We start from the raw sequence: 19,084 nt of genomic DNA, 5'->3' as shown, positions 1-19,084 counted from the left end.
GGTCAGAAACAGAAGAAAGAGGACAGAGACAGAGGACATAGAGAGGACAGAGACAGAGAGGTCAGAGACAGAAGAAAGAGGACAGAGGACATAGAGAGGACAGAGACAGAGAGGTCAGAGACAGAAGAAAGAGGACAGAGACAGAGGACATAGAGAGGACAGAGACAGAGGACATAGAGAGGACAGAGACAGAGGACATAGAGAGGACAGAGACAGAGGACATAGAGAGGACAGAGACAGAGGACATAGAGAGGACAGAGACAGAGGACAGAGACAGAGGACATAGAGAGGACAGAGACAGAGGACATAGAGAGGACAGAGACAGAGGACATAGAGAGGACAGAGACACAGAGAGGACAGAGACACAGAGAAAACAGAGACACAGAGAGGACAGAGACACAGAGAGGACAGAGACACAGAGAGAACAGAGACACAGAGAGGACAGAGACAGAGAGGACAGAGACAGAGGACATAGAGAGGACAGAGACAGAGGACATAGAGAGGACAGAGACAGAGGACATAGAGAGGACAGAGACAGAGGACATAGAGAGGACAGAGACAGAGGACATAGAGAGGACAGAGACAGAGGACATAGAGAGGACAGTGACAGAGGACAGGGACAGAGGACAGGGACAGAGGACAGTGACAGGGTACAGTGACAGAGGACAGGGACAGAGGACAGGGACAGAGGACAGTGACAGTGACAGAGGACAGTGACAGGGTACAGTGACAGAGGACAGGGACAGAGGACAGTGACAGTGACAGTGACAGAGGACAGTGACAGGGTACAGTGACAGAGTACAGTGACAGAGTACAGTGACAGAGTACAGTGACAGAGTACAGTGACAGAGTACAGTGACAGTGACAGAGGACAGTGACAGAGTACAGTGACAGAGTACAGGGACAGTGACAGAGGACAGTGACAGAGTACAGTGACAGAGGACAGGGACAGAGGACAAAGACAGGAGACATCAACGAGACAGAGGCCAGTGTCGGTAAAGGCCAGTGTCGGTAAAATAACAAGTGAATGTCCTTAACTGTGTTGTTTGGTTTCCAGGCGATTGGAGAGTTTATCCTGACAGAGAAAAATGTGAAGATCAAGCCCAAAGGAAAGATCTACAGTCTGAATGAGGGATACGCCAAATACATGCACCCATCCGTCAACGAGTACCTGAAGCACAAGAAATACCCAGAGGTACACACACACACACACACACACACACACACACACACACACACACACACACACACACACACACACACACACACACACACACACACACACACACACACACACACACACACACACACACACACACACACACACGCAAACATGATCATCACCTGACACCTTGAGTTTTGGAACCACACATAACTTTTAGTGATCTTCCAGTTCCCCATTAAACACACTAGCCTTATGTATTCTTGCTGACAGTGAGTCCAGTAGTCAGTTACTCTCACCTCGCGGTACCTCTCACTAGCTCATACTACAGGTAAAAGGGGGCCGAACACAAACCCATTCACATCGAGGAGGTTGTAGTGGTGCGGGTCGAGAGTTTCAAGTTCCTTGGTGTCCACATCACCAACAAACTATCATGTTCAAGCTCACCAAGAAAGTTGTGAAGATGGCACGACAGATTTTTGCAATGTTACGAAGATGGAGAAAAGCTGTCCTTGAAACAGTCTTGATATGTTCGTCAAAAGAGAGATCAGGGTCCAGAGTAACGCCGAGGTCCTTCACAGTTTTATTTGAGACGACTTTACAACCATCAAGATGAATGATCAGATCCAACAGAAGATCTCTTTGTTTCTTGGGACCTAGAACTAGCATCTCTGTTTTGTCCGAGTTTAAAAGTAAAACATTTGCCGCCATCCACTTCCTGATGTCTGAAACACAGGCTTCCAGGGAGGGACATTTGGGGCTTCACCATGTTTCATCGAAATGTGTCGTCCGCATAGCAGTGGAAGTTAACATTATGTTTCCAAATGACATCACCAAGAGGTAGAATATACAGTGAAAATAATAGTGGTCCTAAAACGGAACCTTGAGGAACACCGAAACTTACAGTTGATTTGTCAGAGGACAAACCATCCACAGAGACAAACTGATATCTTTCCGACAGATAAGATCTAAACCAGGCCAGAACTTGTCCGTGTAGACCAATTTGGGTTTCCAATCTCTCCAAAATAATGTGGTGATCAATGGTGTCAAAAGAAACGGTCCAGGAGCACGAGGACAGATGCAGAGCCTCGGTCTGACGCCATTAAAAGGTCATTCACCAACTTCACGAGGGCAGTCTCGGTGCTATGATGGGGTCTAAAACCAGACTGAAGCGTTTCGTATACATTGTTTGTCTTCAGGAAGGCAGTGAGTTGCTGTGCAACAGTTTTTTCTAAACATTATGAGAGGAATGGGAGATTCGATTTTAGGCCGATAGTGTTTCATATTTTCTGGGTCAAGGTTTGGCTTTTTCAAGAGAGGCTTTATTACTGCCACTTTTAGTGAGTTTGGTACACATCCGGTGGATAGAGAGCCGTTTATTATGTTCAACATAGGAGGGCCAAGCACAGGAAGCAGCTCTTTCAGTAGTTTAGTTGGAATAGGATCCAGTATGCAGCTTGAAGGTTTAGAGGCCATGACTAGCAGCTCAGTTAGGTGGTTAACCGATTTTATAGCACGGCTTTAGATGATCCTTGGTTGGGGTCTAAGCAAATTATTTGTTGCGATTGCAAACTTAATAAATGTTGGACAAAACCCACTGAGTCGATGATGGCTCCGAAAGCTTTTTCGAGTGGGTCGGTGGACTTTTCCATGTGAATATTAAAATCCCAAAAATTAGAATTTTATCTGCCATGACTACAAGGTCCGACAGGATTTCAGGGAACTCAGTGAGGAACGCTGTATACGGCCCAGGAGGCCTGTAAACAGTACCTATAAAATGTTATTGAGTAGCCTGCATAGATTTCATGACTAGAAGCTCAAAAGACGAAAATGCTGTAGTTTTTGTTTGTTGTAAATTGACATTTGCTATCGTAAATGTTAGCAACACCTCCCTCGTCTTTAAGGGATGCGCGGGGGATATGGTCACTTATGTAAGCAGGAGGAGAGGCCTCATTTAACAGTAAATAGACTTAAGCAATGTTTCAGGCCAATCACATCAAGATTATGATCAGAGATTAGTTCATTGACTATAACTGTCTTGGAAGTGAACTATCTAACATTAAGTAGCCCTATTTTGAGATGTGAGATATCACAATCTCTTTCAGTAATGACAGGAGTGGAGGAGATCTTTATCCTAGTGAGATTGCTAAGGCGAACACCGCCATGTTTAGTTTTGCCCAACCTAGGTCGAGGCACAGACACGGTCTCAATGGGGATAGCTGAGTTGACTACACTGACTGTGCTAGTGGCAGGCTCCACTAAACTGGCAGGCTGGCTAACAGCCTGCTGCCTGGCCCCAGCCTCAAACTCAGGTCATGTGCATACTTAACTGACCCTCTCTGCCCATTCATCGCCATTTACCCGTTGTTGTCTTAGCCCTCCTGATCAACACCCGTGATTCTCTAATGTCAATATGCCTTGTCTACTGCTGTCTCAGTTAGTACGTATTGTTTCTCTGGAGGCACCAGTTAAGCTAGGTGAGGTCTCCGCATGTGTGGGGGGGTGGGACAAAAAAGCAATCTAAGGCATGTTGAGCGGGACTGGGGGCTCTACAGTGAAATTAAACAATCTCTCTCATCGTCACTCAACGTCTAGGTTTACCTTCACTGTACTCACATCCTACCATACTCTTGTCTGTACATTATGCCCTGAATCTTTTCTACCCCGCCCAGAAATCTGCTCCCTTTATTCTCTGTTCCCAGCACACTAGACGACCAGTTTTGATAGCCTTTAGCCATACCCTTATCCTACTCCTCCTCTGGTGATGTAGAGGTTAACCCAGGCCCTGTAGCCCCCAGTACCACACCTATTCCCCAGGTGCTCTCATTTGTTGACTTCTCTAACCGTAAAAGGCTTGGTTTCATGCATGTTAACATCAGAAGCCTCCTCCCTAAGTTTGTTTTACTCAATGCTTTAGCACACTCCGCCAACCCTGATGTCCTTGCCGTGTCTGAATCCTGACTTAGGAAGGCCACCAAAAATTCAGAAATGTCCATCCGCAACTACAACATTTTCCGTCAAGATAGAACTTCCAAAGGGGGAGGAGTTACATTCTACTGCAGAGATAACCTGCAGAGTTTTGTCATACTATCCAGGTCTGTGCCCAAACAGTTCGAGCTTCTACTTTTAAAATTCCTCCTTTCCAGAAACAAGTCTCTCACTGTTGCCACTTGCTATAGACCACCCTCTGCCCCCAGCTGTGCCCTGGACACCATATGTGAATTGATTGCCCCCCATTTCTCTTCAGAGTTTGTACTGTTAGGTCATATCCTAAACTGGAACATGCTTAACACCCCGGCAGTCCTACAATCTAAGATAGATGCCCTCTAACTCACACAAATTATCAAGGAACCTACCAGGTACAACCCTAAATCCGTAAACATGGGCACCCTCATAGATATCATCCTGACCAACTTGCCCTCTAAATACACCTCTGCTGTCTTCAACCAGGATCTCAGTGATCACTGCCTCATTGCCTGCGTGCGTAATGGGTCCACGGTCAATTGACCACCCCTCATCACTGTCAAACGCTCCCTAAAACACTTCAGCGAGCAGGCCTTTCTAATCGACCAGGCCTGAGTATCCTGGAAGGATATTGACCTCATCCCGTCAGTTGAGGATGCCTGGTTGTTCTTTAAAAGTGCTTTCCTCACCATCTTAAATAAGCATGCCCCATCTAAAAAATGTAGAACTAAGAACAGATATAGCCCTTGGTTCACTCCAGACCTGACTGCCCTCGACCAGCACAAAAACATCCTGTGGCGTACTGCATTAGCATCGAATAGCCCCCGCGATATGCATTCAGGGAAGTTAGGAACCAATATACACAGTCAGTTAGGAAAGCAAAGGCTAGCTTTTTCAAACAGAAATTTGCATCCAGTAGCACAAATTCCCCAAAGTTTTGGGACACTGTAAAGTCCATGGAGAATAAGAGCACCTCCTCCCATCTGCCCACTGCACTGAGGCTAGGAAACACTGTAAAGTCCATGGAGAATAAGAGCACCTCCTCCCATCTGCCCACTGCACTGAGGCTAGGAAACACTGTAAAGTCCATGGAGAATAAGAGCACCTCCTCCCATCTGCCCACTGCACTGAGGCTAGGAAACACTGTAAAGTCCATGGAGAATAAGAGCACCTCCTCCCAGCTGCCCACTGCACTGAGGCTAGGAAACACTGTAAAGTCCATGGAGAATAAGAGCACCTCCTCCCAGCTGCCCACTGCACTGAGGCTAGGAAACACTGTAAAGTCCATGGAGAATAAGAGCACCTCCTCCCAGCTGCCCACTGCACTGAGGCTAGGAAACACTGTAAAGTCCATGGAGAATAAGAGCACCTCCTCCCAGCTGCCCACTGCACTGAGGCTAGGAAACACTGTAAAGTCCATGGAGAATAAGAGCACCTCCTCCCAGCTGCCCACTGCACTGAGGCTAGGAAACACTGTAAAGTCCATGGAGAATAAGAGCACCTCCTCCCAGCTGCCCACTGCACTGAGGCTAGGAAACACTGTAAAGTCCATGGAGAATAAGAGCACCTCCTCCCAGCTGCCCACTGCACTGAGGCTAGGAAACACTGTAAAGTCCATGGAGAATAAGAGCACCTCCTCCCATCTGCCCACTGCACTGAGGCTAGGAAACACTGTAAAGTCCATGGAGAATAAGAGCACCTCCTCCCATCTGCCCACTGCACTGAGGCTAGGAAACACTGTAAAGTCCATGGAGAATAAGAGCACCTCCTCCCATCTGCCCACTGCACTGAGGCTAGGAAACACTGTAAAGTCCATGGAGAATAAGAGCACCTCCTCCCATCTGCCCACTGCACTGAGGCTAGGAAACACTGTAAAGTCCATGGAGAATAAGAGCACCTCCTCCCATCTGCCCACTGCACTGAGGCTAGGAAACACTGTAAAGTCCATGGAGAATAAGAGCACCTCCTCCCATCTGCCCACTGCACTGAGGCTAGGAAACACTGTAAAGTCCATGGAGAATAAGAGCACCTCCTCCCATCTGCCCACTGCACTGAGGCTAGGAAACACTGTAAAGTCCATGGAGAATAAGAGCACCTCCTCCCAGCTGCCCACTGCACTGAGGCTAGGAAACACTGTAAAGTCCATGGAGAATAAGAGCACCTCCTCCCATCTGCCCACTGCACTGAGGCTAGGAAACACTGTAAAGTCCATGGAGAATAAGAGCACCTCCTCCCATCTGCCCACTGCACTGAGGCTAGGAAACACTGTAAAGTCCATGGAGAATAAGAGCACCTCCTCCCAGCTGCCCACTGCACTGAGGCTAGGAAACACTGTAAAGTCCATGGAGAATAAGAGCACCTCCTCCCATCTGCCCACTGCACTGAGGCTAGGAAACACTGTAAAGTCCATGGAGAATAAGAGCACCTCCTCCCATCTGCCCACTGCACTGAGGCTAGGAAACACTGTAAAGTCCATGGAGAATAAGAGCACCTCCTCCCAGCTGCCCACTGCACTGAGGCTAGGAAACACTGTAAAGTCCATGGAGAATAAGAGCACCTCCTCCCATCTGTCCACTGCACTGAGGCTAGGAAACACTGTAAAGTCCATGGAGAATAAGAGCACCTCCTCCCATCTGCCCACTGCACTGAGGCTAGGAAACACTGTAAAGTCCATGGAGAATAAGAGCACCTCCTCCCATCTGCCCACTGCACTGAGGCTAGGAAACACTGTAAAGTCCATGGAGAATAAGAGCACCTCCTCCCAGCTGCCCACTGCACTGAGGCTAGGAAACACTGTAAAGTCCATGGAGAATAAGAGCACCTCCTCCCATCTGCCCACTGCACTGAGGCTAGGAAACACTGTAAAGTCCATGGAGAATAAGAGCACCTCCTCCCATCTGCCCACTGCACTGAGGCTAGGAAACACTGTAAAGTCCATGGAGAATAAGAGCACCTCCTCCCAGCTGCCCACTGCACTGAGGCTAGGAAACACTGTAAAGTCCATGGAGAATAAGAGCACCTCCTCCCAGCTGCCCACTGCACTGAGGCTAGGAAACACTGTAAAGTCCATGGAGAATAAGAGCACCTCCTCCCAGCTGCCCACTGCACTGAGGCTAGGAAACACTGTAAAGTCCATGGAGAATAAGAGCACCTCCTCCCAGCTGCCCACTGCACTGAGGCTAGGAAACACTGTAAAGTCCATGGAGAATAAGAGCACCTCCTCCCATCTGCCCACTGCACTGAGGCTAGGAAACACTGTAAAGTCCATGGAGAATAAGAGCACCTCCTCCCATCTGCCCACTGCACTGAGGCTAGGAAACACTGTAAAGTCCATGGAGAATAAGAGCACCTCCTCCCATCTGCCCACTGCACTGAGGCTAGGAAACACTGTAAAGTCCATGGAGAATAAGAGCACCTCCTCCCAGCTGCCCACTGCACTGAGGCTAGGAAACACTGTAAAGTCCATGGAGAATAAGAGCACCTCCTCCCAGCTGCCCACTGCACTGAGGCTAGGAAACACTGTAAAGTCCATGGAGAATAAGAGCACCTCCTCCCATCTGCCCACTGCACTGAGGCTAGGAAACACTGTAAAGTCCATGGAGAATAAGAGCACCTCCTCCCAGCTGCCCACTGCACTGAGGCTAGGAAACACTGTAAAGTCCATGGAGAATAAGAGCACCTCCTCCCAGCTGCCCACTGCACTGAGGCTAGGAAACACTGTAAAGTCCATGGAGAATAAGAGCACCTCCTCCCATCTGCCCACTGCACTGAGGCTAGGAAACACTGTAAAGTCCATGGAGAATAAGAGCACCTCCTCCCATCTGCCCACTGCACTGAGGCTAGGAAACACTGTAAAGTCCATGGAGAATAAGAGCACCTCCTCCCATCTGCCCACTGCACTGAGGCTAGGAAACACTGTAAAGTCCATGGAGAATAAGAGCACCTCCTCCCATCTGCCCACTGCACTGAGGCTAGGAAACACTGTAAAGTCCATGGAGAATAAGAGCACCTCCTCCCATCTGCCCACTGCACTGAGGCTAGGAAACACTGTAAAGTCCATGGAGAATAAGAGCACCTCCTCCCATCTGCCCACTGCACTGAGGCTAGGAAACACTGTAAAGTCCATGGAGAATAAGAGCACCTCCTCCCATCTGCCCACTGCACTGAGGCTAGGAAACACTGTAAAGTCCATGGAGAATAAGAGCACCTCCTCCCATCTGCCCACTGCACTGAGGCTAGGAAACACTGTAAAGTCCATGGAGAATAAGAGCACCTCCTCCCATCTGCCCACTGCACTGAGGCTAGGAAACACTGTAAAGTCCATGGAGAATAAGAGCACCTCCTCCCATCTGCCCACTGCACTGAGGCTAGGAAACACTGTAAAGTCCATGGAGAATAAGAGCACCTCCTCCCAGCTGCCCACTGCACTGAGGCTAGGAAACACTGTAAAGTCCATGGAGAATAAGAGCACCTCCTCCCAGCTGCCCACTGCACTGAGGCTAGGAAACACTGTAAAGTCCATGGAGAATAAGAGCACCTCCTCCCATCTGCCCACTGCACTGAGGCTAGGAAACACTGTAAAGTCCATGGAGAATAAGAGCACCTCCTCCCATCTGCCCACTGCACTGAGGCTAGGAAACACTGTAAAGTCCATGGAGAATAAGAGCACCTCCTCCCAGCTGCCCACTGCACTGAGGCTAGGAAACACTGTAAAGTCCATGGAGAATAAGAGCACCTCCTCCCAGCTGCCCACTGCACTGAGGCTAGGAAACACTGTAAAGTCCATGGAGAATAAGAGCACCTCCTCCCATCTGCCCACTGCACTGAGGCTAGGAAACACTGTAAAGTCCATGGAGAATAAGAGCACCTCCTCCCAGCTGCCCACTGCACTGAGGCTAGGAAACACTGTAAAGTCCATGGAGAATAAGAGCACCTCCTCCCATCTGCCCACTGCACTGAGGCTAGGAAACACTGTAAAGTCCATGGAGAATAAGAGCACCTCCTCCCATCTGCCCACTGCACTGAGGCTAGGAAACACTGTAAAGTCCATGGAGAATAAGAGCACCTCCTCCCATCTGCCCACTGCACTGAGGCTAGGAAACACTGTAAAGTCCATGGAGAATAAGAGCACCTCTTCCCATCTGCCCACTGCACTGAGGCTAGGAAACACTGTAAAGTCCATGGAGAATAAGAGCACCTCCTCCCATCTGCCCACTGCACTGAGGCTAGGAAACACTGTAAAGTCCATGGAGAATAAGAGCACCTCCTCCCAGCTGCCCACTGCACTGAGGCTAGGAAACACTGTAAAGTCCATGGAGAATAAGAGCACCTCCTCCCAGCTGCCCACTGCACTGAGGCTAGGAAACACTGTAAAGTCCATGGAGAATAAGAGCACCTCCTCCCAGCTGCCCACTGCACTGAGGCTAGGAAACACTGTAAAGTCCATGGAGAATAAGAGCACCTCCTCCCATCTGCCCACTGCACTGAGGCTAGGAAACACTGTAAAGTCCATGGAGAATAAGAGCACCTCCTCCCATCTGCCCACTGCACTGAGGCTAGGAAACACTGTAAAGTCCATGGAGAATAAGAGCACCTCCTCCCATCTGCCCACTGCACTGAGGCTAGGAAACACTGTAAAGTCCATGGAGAATAAGAGCACCTCCTCCCAGCTGCCCACTGCACTGAGGCTAGGAAACACTGTAAAGTCCATGGAGAATAAGAGCACCTCCTCCCATCTGCCCACTGCACTGAGGCTAGGAAACACTGTAAAGTCCATGGAGAATAAGAGCACCTCCTCCCATCTGCCCACTGCACTGAGGCTAGGAAACACTGTAAAGTCCATGGAGAATAAGAGCACCTCCTCCCATCTGCCCACTGCACTGAGGCTAGGAAACACTGTAAAGTCCATGGAGAATAAGAGCACCTCCTCCCATCTGCCCACTGCACTGAGGCTAGGAAACACTGTAAAGTCCATGGAGAATAAGAGCACCTCCTCCCATCTGCCCACTGCACTGAGGCTAGGAAACACTGTAAAGTCCATGGAGAATAAGAGCACCTCCTCCCATCTGCCCACTGCACTGAGGCTAGGAAACACTGTAAAGTCCATGGAGAATAAGAGCACCTCCTCCCATCTGCCCACTGCACTGAGGCTAGGAAACACTGTAAAGTCCATGGAGAATAAGAGCACCTCCTCCCATCTGCCCACTGCACTGAGGCTAGGAAACACTGTAAAGTCCATGGAGAATAAGAGCACCTCCTCCCAGCTGCCCACTGCACTGAGGCTAGGAAACACTGTAAAGTCCATGGAGAATAAGAGCACCTCCTCCCATCTGCCCACTGCACTGAGGCTAGGAAACACTGTAAAGTCCATGGAGAATAAGAGCACCTCCTCCCATCTGCCCACTGCACTGAGGCTAGGAAACACTGTAAAGTCCATGGAGAATAAGAGCACCTCCTCCCATCTGCCCACTGCACTGAGGCTAGGAAACACTGTAAAGTCCATGGAGAATAAGAGCACCTCCTCCCAGCTGCCCACTGCACTGAGGCTAGGAAACACTGTAAAGTCCATGGAGAATAAGAGCACCTCCTCCCATCTGCCCACTGCACTGAGGCTAGGAAACACTGTAAAGTCCATGGAGAATAAGAGCACCTCCTCCCATCTGCCCACTGCACTGAGGCTAGGAAACACTGTAAAGTCCATGGAGAATAAGAGCACCTCCTCCCATCTGCCCACTGCACTGAGGCTAGGAAACACTGTAAAGTCCATGGAGAATAAGAGCACCTCCTCCCATCTGCCCACTGCACTGAGGCTAGGAAACACTGTAAAGTCCATGGAGAATAAGAGCACCTCCTCCCAGCTGCCCACTGCACTGAGGCTAGGAAACACTGTAAAGTCCATGGAGAATAAGAGCACCTCCTCCCATCTGCCCACTGCACTGAGGCTAGGAAACACTGTAAAGTCCATGGAGAATAAGAGCACCTCCTCCCATCTGCCCACTGCACTGAGGCTAGGAAACACTGTAAAGTCCATGGAGAATAAGAGCACCTCCTCCCATCTGCCCACTGCACTGAGGCTAGGAAACACTGTAAAGTCCATGGAGAATAAGAGCACCTCCTCCCAGCTGCCCACTGCACTGAGGCTAGGAAACACTGTAAAGTCCATGGAGAATAAGAGCACCTCCTCCCATCTGCCCACTGCACTGAGGCTAGGAAACACTGTAAAGTCCATGGAGAATAAGAGCACCTCCTCCCATCTGCCCACTGCACTGAGGCTAGGAAACACTGTAAAGTCCATGGAGAATAAGAGCACCTCCTCCCATCTGCCCACTGCACTGAGGCTAGGAAACACTGTAAAGTCCATGGAGAATAAGAGCACCTCCTCCCATCTGCCCACTGCACTGAGGCTAGGAAACACTGTAAAGTCCATGGAGAATAAGAGCACCTCCTCCCATCTGCCCACTGCACTGAGGCTAGGAAACACTGTAAAGTCCATGGAGAATAAGAGCACCTCCTCCCATCTGCCCACTGCACTGAGGCTAGGAAACACTGTAAAGTCCATGGAGAATAAGAGCACCTCCTCCCAGCTGCCCACTGCACTGAGGCTAGGAAACACTGTAAAGTCCATGGAGAATAAGAGCACCTCCTCCCAGCTGCCCACTGCACTGAGGCTAGGAAACACTGTAAAGTCCATGGAGAATAAGAGCACCTCCTCCCAGCTGCCCACTGCACTGAGGCTAGGAAACACTGTAAAGTCCATGGAGAATAAGAGCACCTCCTCCCATCTGCCCACTGCACTGAGGCTAGGAAACACTGTAAAGTCCATGGAGAATAAGAGCACCTCCTCCCATCTGCCCACTGCACTGAGGCTAGGAAACACTGTCTCCACCAATAAACACCTTGCGGCACAACGCCTCTCCCCTATTGGACCTAGATAGTTGGTGTGTATGCATTGATATGTAGGCTACGTGGGTCTTTTAAAATGTATGTAGCTCTGTCCTCGAGCTGTTCTTGTCTAATGATGTTCTGTATTATGTCATTCTGTATTATGTTTCATGTTCTGTGTGGAACCCCAGGAAGAGTAGCTGCTGCTTTTGCAACAGCTAATGGGGATCTTAATAAAATTCCAAATACCAAAATTGCATATTTCCCAGCAGGCTTTTCAAGTGAATGTGAGAGATGTCCACCCATGACCATGTTTGTTAGTGACAGAGACATAGTTGTTACATTAATACATTTTTGGCACTGGATCCTTCACCAAGTGACTGCCTAAGTGAATGTATTTTAATTGAAATTTAACCTTTTGTGACTGTACATTATACATTTCAGAAGGCCTTTAGTTATGGCCTAGTTGTCCTCAACATCGTGTTCTGAAAATCCTGGCTCATCAGACCTGCAAGTCACAATACGCTGGTTTGTGAAGAGATTAGTTATTCCTATCGGAATCCAGCCAGAGGGAGGATATCCAACAATTGGAATATTGTATCCCCCACCACCGGCATTCAGCCTGACTGCTGTCGTGAAGGACTTGACAACCAATACTACCTAAACCATGTAAACTGGAACATCTTAGTAACAGGTGCAATAAGTCCAACCCCTTACAGATTGGATTAGTTTAGAAACATTTAAGTTATTATTCTTTGTATAGTATAAGATTAATGAATCAATGTGCATGCAGAAACATTCTAAAAATCAACCTGCAACAAAGCATCCTGGGAAATATGATAAAGAGGCCCTTCAACATATTTTTTCACTCCGAGAGTTAACGGAAATTAACTCAACACAGTCCATTAACAACAACACCACGCAGTGTTGATACCACTGGTGTTAACCCCATTAGAATCAACACAGATATAACACTGGTGTTAACCCCATTAGAATCAACACAGATATAACACTGGTGTTAACCCCACTAGAATCAACACAGATATAACACTGGTGTTAACCCCACTAGAATCAACACTCAGTTAACACTGGTGTTAACCACATTAGAATCAACACTCAGATATAACACTGGTGTTAACCCCACTAGAATCAACACAGATATAACACTGGTGTTAACCCCACTAGAATCAACACTCAGTTAACACTGGTGTTAACCACATTAGAATCAACACTCAGATATAACACTGGTGTTAACCCCACTAGAATCAACACTCAGATATAACACTGGTGTTAACCCCACTAGAATCAACACTCAGATATAACACTGGTGTTAACCCCTCTAGAATCAACACTCAGATATATCACTGGTGTTAACCCCACTAGAATCAACACTCAGATATAACCCTGGTGTTAACCCCACTAGAATCAACACTCAGATATAACACTGGTGTTAACCCCACTAGAATCAACACTCAGATATAACACTGGTGTTAACCCCACTAGAATCAACACTCAGCTATAACACTGGTGTTACCCCCACTAGAATCAACACTCAGTTAACACTGAGATTTTAACACTTGCAAATTTGCTGTGTAGCTGTGCATAGCCTCCTGTTGTTTGCTACTGTAGTAGCTTCATCTACGGCTCTGGCAAACGGATATGGATGTGAAGGTATCAATCAGAGTTGTTTTGATAACAGTGTATGGTGATGAGTGAGTTCAGTGTCTGATGGTGTTGTCTCCGCCCCTATAGGACGGTAGCGCCCCCTATGGAGCGAGGTACGTGGGATCTATGGTGGCAGACGTCCATCGCACCATCGCATATGGAGGAATCTTCATGTACCCCGCCAATGAAAAGAGCCCTAAGGGAAAGGTAGGTTTAACCCTTGACCTCTAACCCCTAACTCCTGACCTTTAGCCCTAACCCTATCAACAAGAAGAGCCCCAAGGGCTAGGTAGGTTTAACACTCTCATCCAGAGTCATTTAGCAGACACTCTCATCCAGAGTCATTTAGCAGACACTCTCTTATCCAGAGTCATTTAGCAGACACTCTCATCCAGAGTCATTTAGCAGACACTCTTATCCAGAGTCATTTAGCAGACACTCTCTTATCCAGAGTCATTTAGCAGACACTCTCATCTAGAGTCATTTAGCAGACACTCTCTCATCCAGAGTCATTTAGCAGACGCTCTCATCCAGAGTCATTTAGCAGACACACTCTCATCCAGAGTCATTTAGCAGACACTCTCATCCAGAGTCATTTAGCAGACACTCTCTCGTCCAGAGTCATTTAGCAGACACTCTCTCATCCAGAGTCATTTAGCAGACACTCTCTCACCCAGAGTCATTTAGCAGACACTCTCTCATCCAGAGTCATTTAGCAGACACTCTCTCATCCAGAGTCATTTAGCAGACACTCTCTCATCCAGAGTCATTTAGCAGACACTCTCATCCAGAGTCATTTAGCAGACACTCTCTTATCCAGAGTCATTTAGCAGACACTCTCATCCAGAGTCATTTAGCAGACACTCTCACCCAGAGTCATTTAGCAGACACTCTCTTATCCAGAGTCATTTAGCAGACACTCTCATCCAGAGTCATTTAGCAGACACTCTCATCCAGAGTCATTTAGCAGACACTCTCTTATCCAGAGTCATTTAGCAGACACTCTCTTATCCAGAGTCATTTAGCAGACACTCTCATCCAGAGTCATTTAGCAGACACTCTCTCATCCAGAGTCATTTAGCAGACACTCTCTCATCCAGAGTCATTTAGCAGACACTCTCTCATCCAGAGTCATTTAGCAGACACTCTCTCATCCAGAGTCATTTAGCAGACACTCTCTCATCCAGAGTCATTTAGCAGACACTCTCATCCAGAGTCATTTAGCAGACACTCTCATCTAGAGTCATTTAGCTGACACTCTCTTATCCAGAGGGGGTGGAGTGTGAGGAGGGTTTGGAGTGTGAGGAGGGGGTGGAGTGTGGGGATGGGGTGGAGTGTGAGGAGGGGGTGGAGTGTGGGGAGGGGGTGGAGTGCGGGGAGGGGGTGGAGTGCGGGGAGGGGGTGGAGTGTGGGGAGGGGGTGGAGTGTGAGGAGGGGGTGGAGTGTGAGGAGGGGGTGGAGTGTGAGGAGGGGGTGTGCTGGTTAAGTGTTATTTTTGTATTATTATTATTTATTTTTTGGGTGGGGGTGGGGTCGAGGTGAGGAGGGGGATTATTTAAGATGTTAATGTTTGAGGAGGTCGGGTTTCAGATGTTTTCAGAAGATGGGCAGGGACTCTGATGTCCTAGCTTCAAGGGGGAAGATCGACAGGGACTCTGATGTCCTAGATTCAGGGGGAAGATGAGCAGGGACTCTGATGTCCTAAATTCAGGGGGGAAGATGAGCAGGGACTCTGATGTCCTAGATTGAGGGGGAAGCTGGGCAGGGACTCTGATGTCCTAGATTGAGGGGGAAGCTGGGCAGGGACTCTGATGTCCTAGATTGAGGGGGAAGCTGGGCAGGGACTCTGATGTCCTAGATTCAGGGGGAAGATGGGCAGGGACTCTGATGTCCTAGATTCAGGGGGAAGATGAGCAGGGACTCTGATGTCCTAGATTCAGGGGGAAGCTGGGCAGGGACTCTGATGTCCTAGATTCAGGGGGAAGCTGGTCCACCATTGGGGTACCAGAACAGAGAAAAGCTTGGACTGGGCGGAGCGGGATCTGCCCTCCTGTGGGGGTGGGAGGGCCAAGAGACAAGATGTTGCAGAACGGAGTGCTCTGGTTGGGGTGTAGGGTTTGAGCATAGCTGAAGGTAGGGAGGGACAGTTCCTCTTGCTGTTCCGTAGGTTAGCACCATGGTCTTGTAGTGGATGTGAGTTTCAACTGGAGGCCAGTGGAGTGTGTGGAGGAGCGGGGTGACCTGAGAGAACTTGGGAAAGGTTCAAAACCAGGTGGGCTGCAGTGTTCTGGAAAAGTTGCAGGGGTTTTAATGGCACAAGTGGCGAGCCCAGCCAACAGCATGTTGCAGTAGTCCAGACGGGAGATTACAAGTGCCTGGATTAGGACCTGCGCTACTTCCTGTGTGAGGGAAGGTCGTACTCTATAGACGTTCTGGAGCATGAACCTGCAGGAGTGAGTCACTGCTTCCTGTGTGAGGGAAGGTCGTACTCTACAGATGTTGTGGAGCATGAACCTGCAGGAGTGGGTCACTGCTTCCTGTGTGAGGGAAGGTCGTACTCTACAGACGTTGTGGAGCATGAACCTGCAGGAGTGAGTCACTGCTTCCTGTGTGAGGGAAGGTCGTACTCTACAGATGTTGTGGAGCATGAACCTGCAGGAGTGAGTCACTACTTCCTGTGTGAGGGAAGGTCGTACTCTACAGATGTTGTGGAGCATGAACCTGCAGGAGTGGGTCACTGCTTCCTGTGTGAGGGAAGGTCGTACTCTACAGATGTTGTAGAGCATGAACCTGCAGGAGTGGGTCACTGCTTTGATGTTTACAGAGAACGACAGGGTGTTGTCCAGGGTCACACCAAGGTTCTTTACACTCTGGGAGGGGGACATTGTGGAGTCGTCAACCGTGATGGAGAGGTCTTTGACTGGACAGGCCTTCTCTGGGATGTAGAGCAGCTCTGTCTTGTCGAGGTTGAGCTTGAGGTGGTGGGCCGACATCCAAGCTGAGATATCTGCCAGGCATGCAGAGATGCGTCTCGCCACCTGGGTGTCAGAAGGGGGGAAGGAGGAAAGTAGTTGAGTGTCATCCGCATAGCAATGACAGGAGAGACCATGTGAGGATATAGCTGTAGTAATACCATTACAGCTGTAGTAATACCATTACAGCTGTAGTAATACCATTATAGCTGTAGTAATACCATTACAGCTGTAGTAATACCATTATAGCTGTAGTAATACCATTATAGCTGTAGTAATACCATTATAGCTGTAGTAATACCATTATAGCTGTAGTAATACCATTATAGCTGTAGTAATACCATTATAACTGTAGTAATACCATTATAGCTGTAGTAATACCATTATAGCTGTAGTAATACCATTATAGCTGTAGTAATACCATTATAGCTGTAGTAATATCATTATAGCTGTAGTATTACCATTACAGCTGTAGTAATACCATTATAGCTGTAGTAATACCATTATAGCTGTAGTAATACCATTATAGCTGTAGTAATACCATTATAGCTGTAGTAATACCATTATAGCTGTAGTAATACCATTATAGCTGTAGTAATACCATTATAGCTGTAATAATACCATTATAGCTGTAGTAATACCATTATAGCTGTAGTAATACCATTATAGCTGTAGCAATACCATTATAGCTGTAGTAATACCATTATAGCTGTAGTAATACCATTATAGCTGTAGTAATACCATTATAGCTGTAGTAATACCATTATAGCTGTAATAATACCATTATAGCTGTAGTAATACCATTATAGCTGTAGTAATACCATTATAGCTGTAGTAATACCATTATAGCTGTAGTAATACCATTATAGCTGTAGTAATACCATTATAGCTGTAGTAAAACCATTATAGCTGTAATAATACCATTATAGCTATAGTAATAGTGTTGTAGAGGCTCTCTGGCTATGGGGAAAACGGGCCCAGGGCTCTCTGGCTATGGGGAAAACGGGCCCAGGGCTCTCTGGCTATGGGGAAAACGGGCCCAGGGCTCTCTGGCTATGGGGAAAACGGGCCCAGGGCTCTCTGGCTATGGGGAAAACGGGCCCAGGGCTCTCTGGCTATGGGGAAAACGGGCCCAGGGCTCTCTGGCTATGGGGAAAACGGGCCCAGGGCTCTCTGGCTATGGGGAAAACGGGCCCAGGACTCTCTGGCTATGGGGAAAACGGGCCCAGGGCTCTCTGGCTATGGGGAAAACGGGCCCAGGTCTCTCTGGCTATGGGGAAACAGGGCCCAGGTCTCTCTGGCTATGGGGAAACAGGGCCCAGGTCTCTCTGGCTATGGGGAAAACGGGCCCAGGGCTCTCTGGCTATGGGGAAACAGGGCCCAGGTCTCTCTGGCTATGGGGAAGGAAAGTAATGAAAGGCATAAATGGCTAATCCAGTTAAATAGGTTGAAGCGGTGTATCACTCCTTCACATTCCCCTAATCTTGGTGTGTGTATTCCTCTCCCTTCCCTAGCTGCGTTTGCTGTACGAGTGCAACCCCATCGCCTTCCTGATCGAGCAGTGTGGAGGCGTGGCGACTACGGGAGAAGGGCGTGTCCTAGACGTGGTTCCAACCAACATCCACCAGCGAGTTCCGTTTATTGTGGGTTCTCCTGATGACGTCAACGAGTACCTCGACTTTGTCAAGAAGCACAAGTAGAACAACAACAAAACTTGAATAAAAGATAAATACCAACAACAACAACAAAAAACATGAGTAACTACAATTCTGTCCATCGCAAGAAGAGCAAATGGCACCCTCTTCTTTATATAGTGCACTGCTTTTGACCAGGGCCCATATTTCAGGATTCAGATATTCCACTCTTCCTGTTCATGGAACCCTATCCTCAACTCTACTAGAACCAGAACTCTGACAGCTGTTTGTCTCATGCAGTTTCCTTTCTCCTTATTTAGGCTCACTTCATACTCTAGAGAGCAGCCTGCCCGTAGTGAGACAGAGTATCAATAATGTCCCCCTAAAGCCAAACTAACCTGAGGTATTGAGAGACATCTTCAATGCTCAGCAGTGCACCGTGAGACCGGGCTGACTTGTCTGTGTTTTGTAACGTGTGCTAAAGATTAGACTGCGCTGCCAACGGTCCACCCTGGCAATCAGAGTTTTGATCAGAGAGAGAAGGAAAGGAGGGGAGGAAAGGAGGGGAAGAAGGAAATAGAGACAAAGCTAATTCGGCATAAAGAAAAGACAAGGTCCAGATAAAGTAGCAGTTACTTTCATAGGAACTACACCTTAACACGGATCTAGGTCTGATAAACAAGCTCCTCTCCTATCCAACTAGGAACTACACCATAACACTTATCTAGGTCTGATAAACAAGCTCCTCTCCCATCCAACTAGGAACTACACCAAAACACGGATCTAGGTCTGATAAACCACAAGCT

The 19,084-nt window shown here is 48.2% G+C and overlaps 1 protein-coding gene across 2 annotated transcripts in view; it reads left to right on the top strand.

The window, feature by feature from the left end:
- LOC120042224 (fructose-1,6-bisphosphatase isozyme 2-like) overlaps positions 1–18,386 on the top strand; it is a 32,813-nt gene extending 14,427 nt beyond the window's left edge. The window contains exons 6-8 of one of the 2 annotated variants that reach the window (XM_038987088.1): positions 1,058–1,195; positions 13,760–13,879; positions 18,159–18,386. In XM_038987088.1, coding sequence (XP_038843016.1) covers positions 1,058–1,195; positions 13,760–13,879; positions 18,159–18,344 — 444 coding nt within the window. In that variant the 3' untranslated portion in view covers positions 18,345–18,386. The remainder of the gene's footprint in view (positions 1–1,057; positions 1,196–13,759; positions 13,880–18,158) is intronic. The other variant, XM_038987089.1, reaches the window with a different exon arrangement.
- Positions 18,387–19,084: the final 698 nt, after the last annotated feature.

This window comes from Salvelinus namaycush, unplaced genomic scaffold, assembly GCF_016432855.1.
Source record: "Salvelinus namaycush isolate Seneca unplaced genomic scaffold, SaNama_1.0 Scaffold640, whole genome shotgun sequence".
NCBI classification, from domain to species: Eukaryota; Metazoa; Chordata; class Actinopteri; order Salmoniformes; family Salmonidae; genus Salvelinus; species Salvelinus namaycush.
This window is presented reverse-complemented; position numbering and strand designations above follow the sequence as displayed.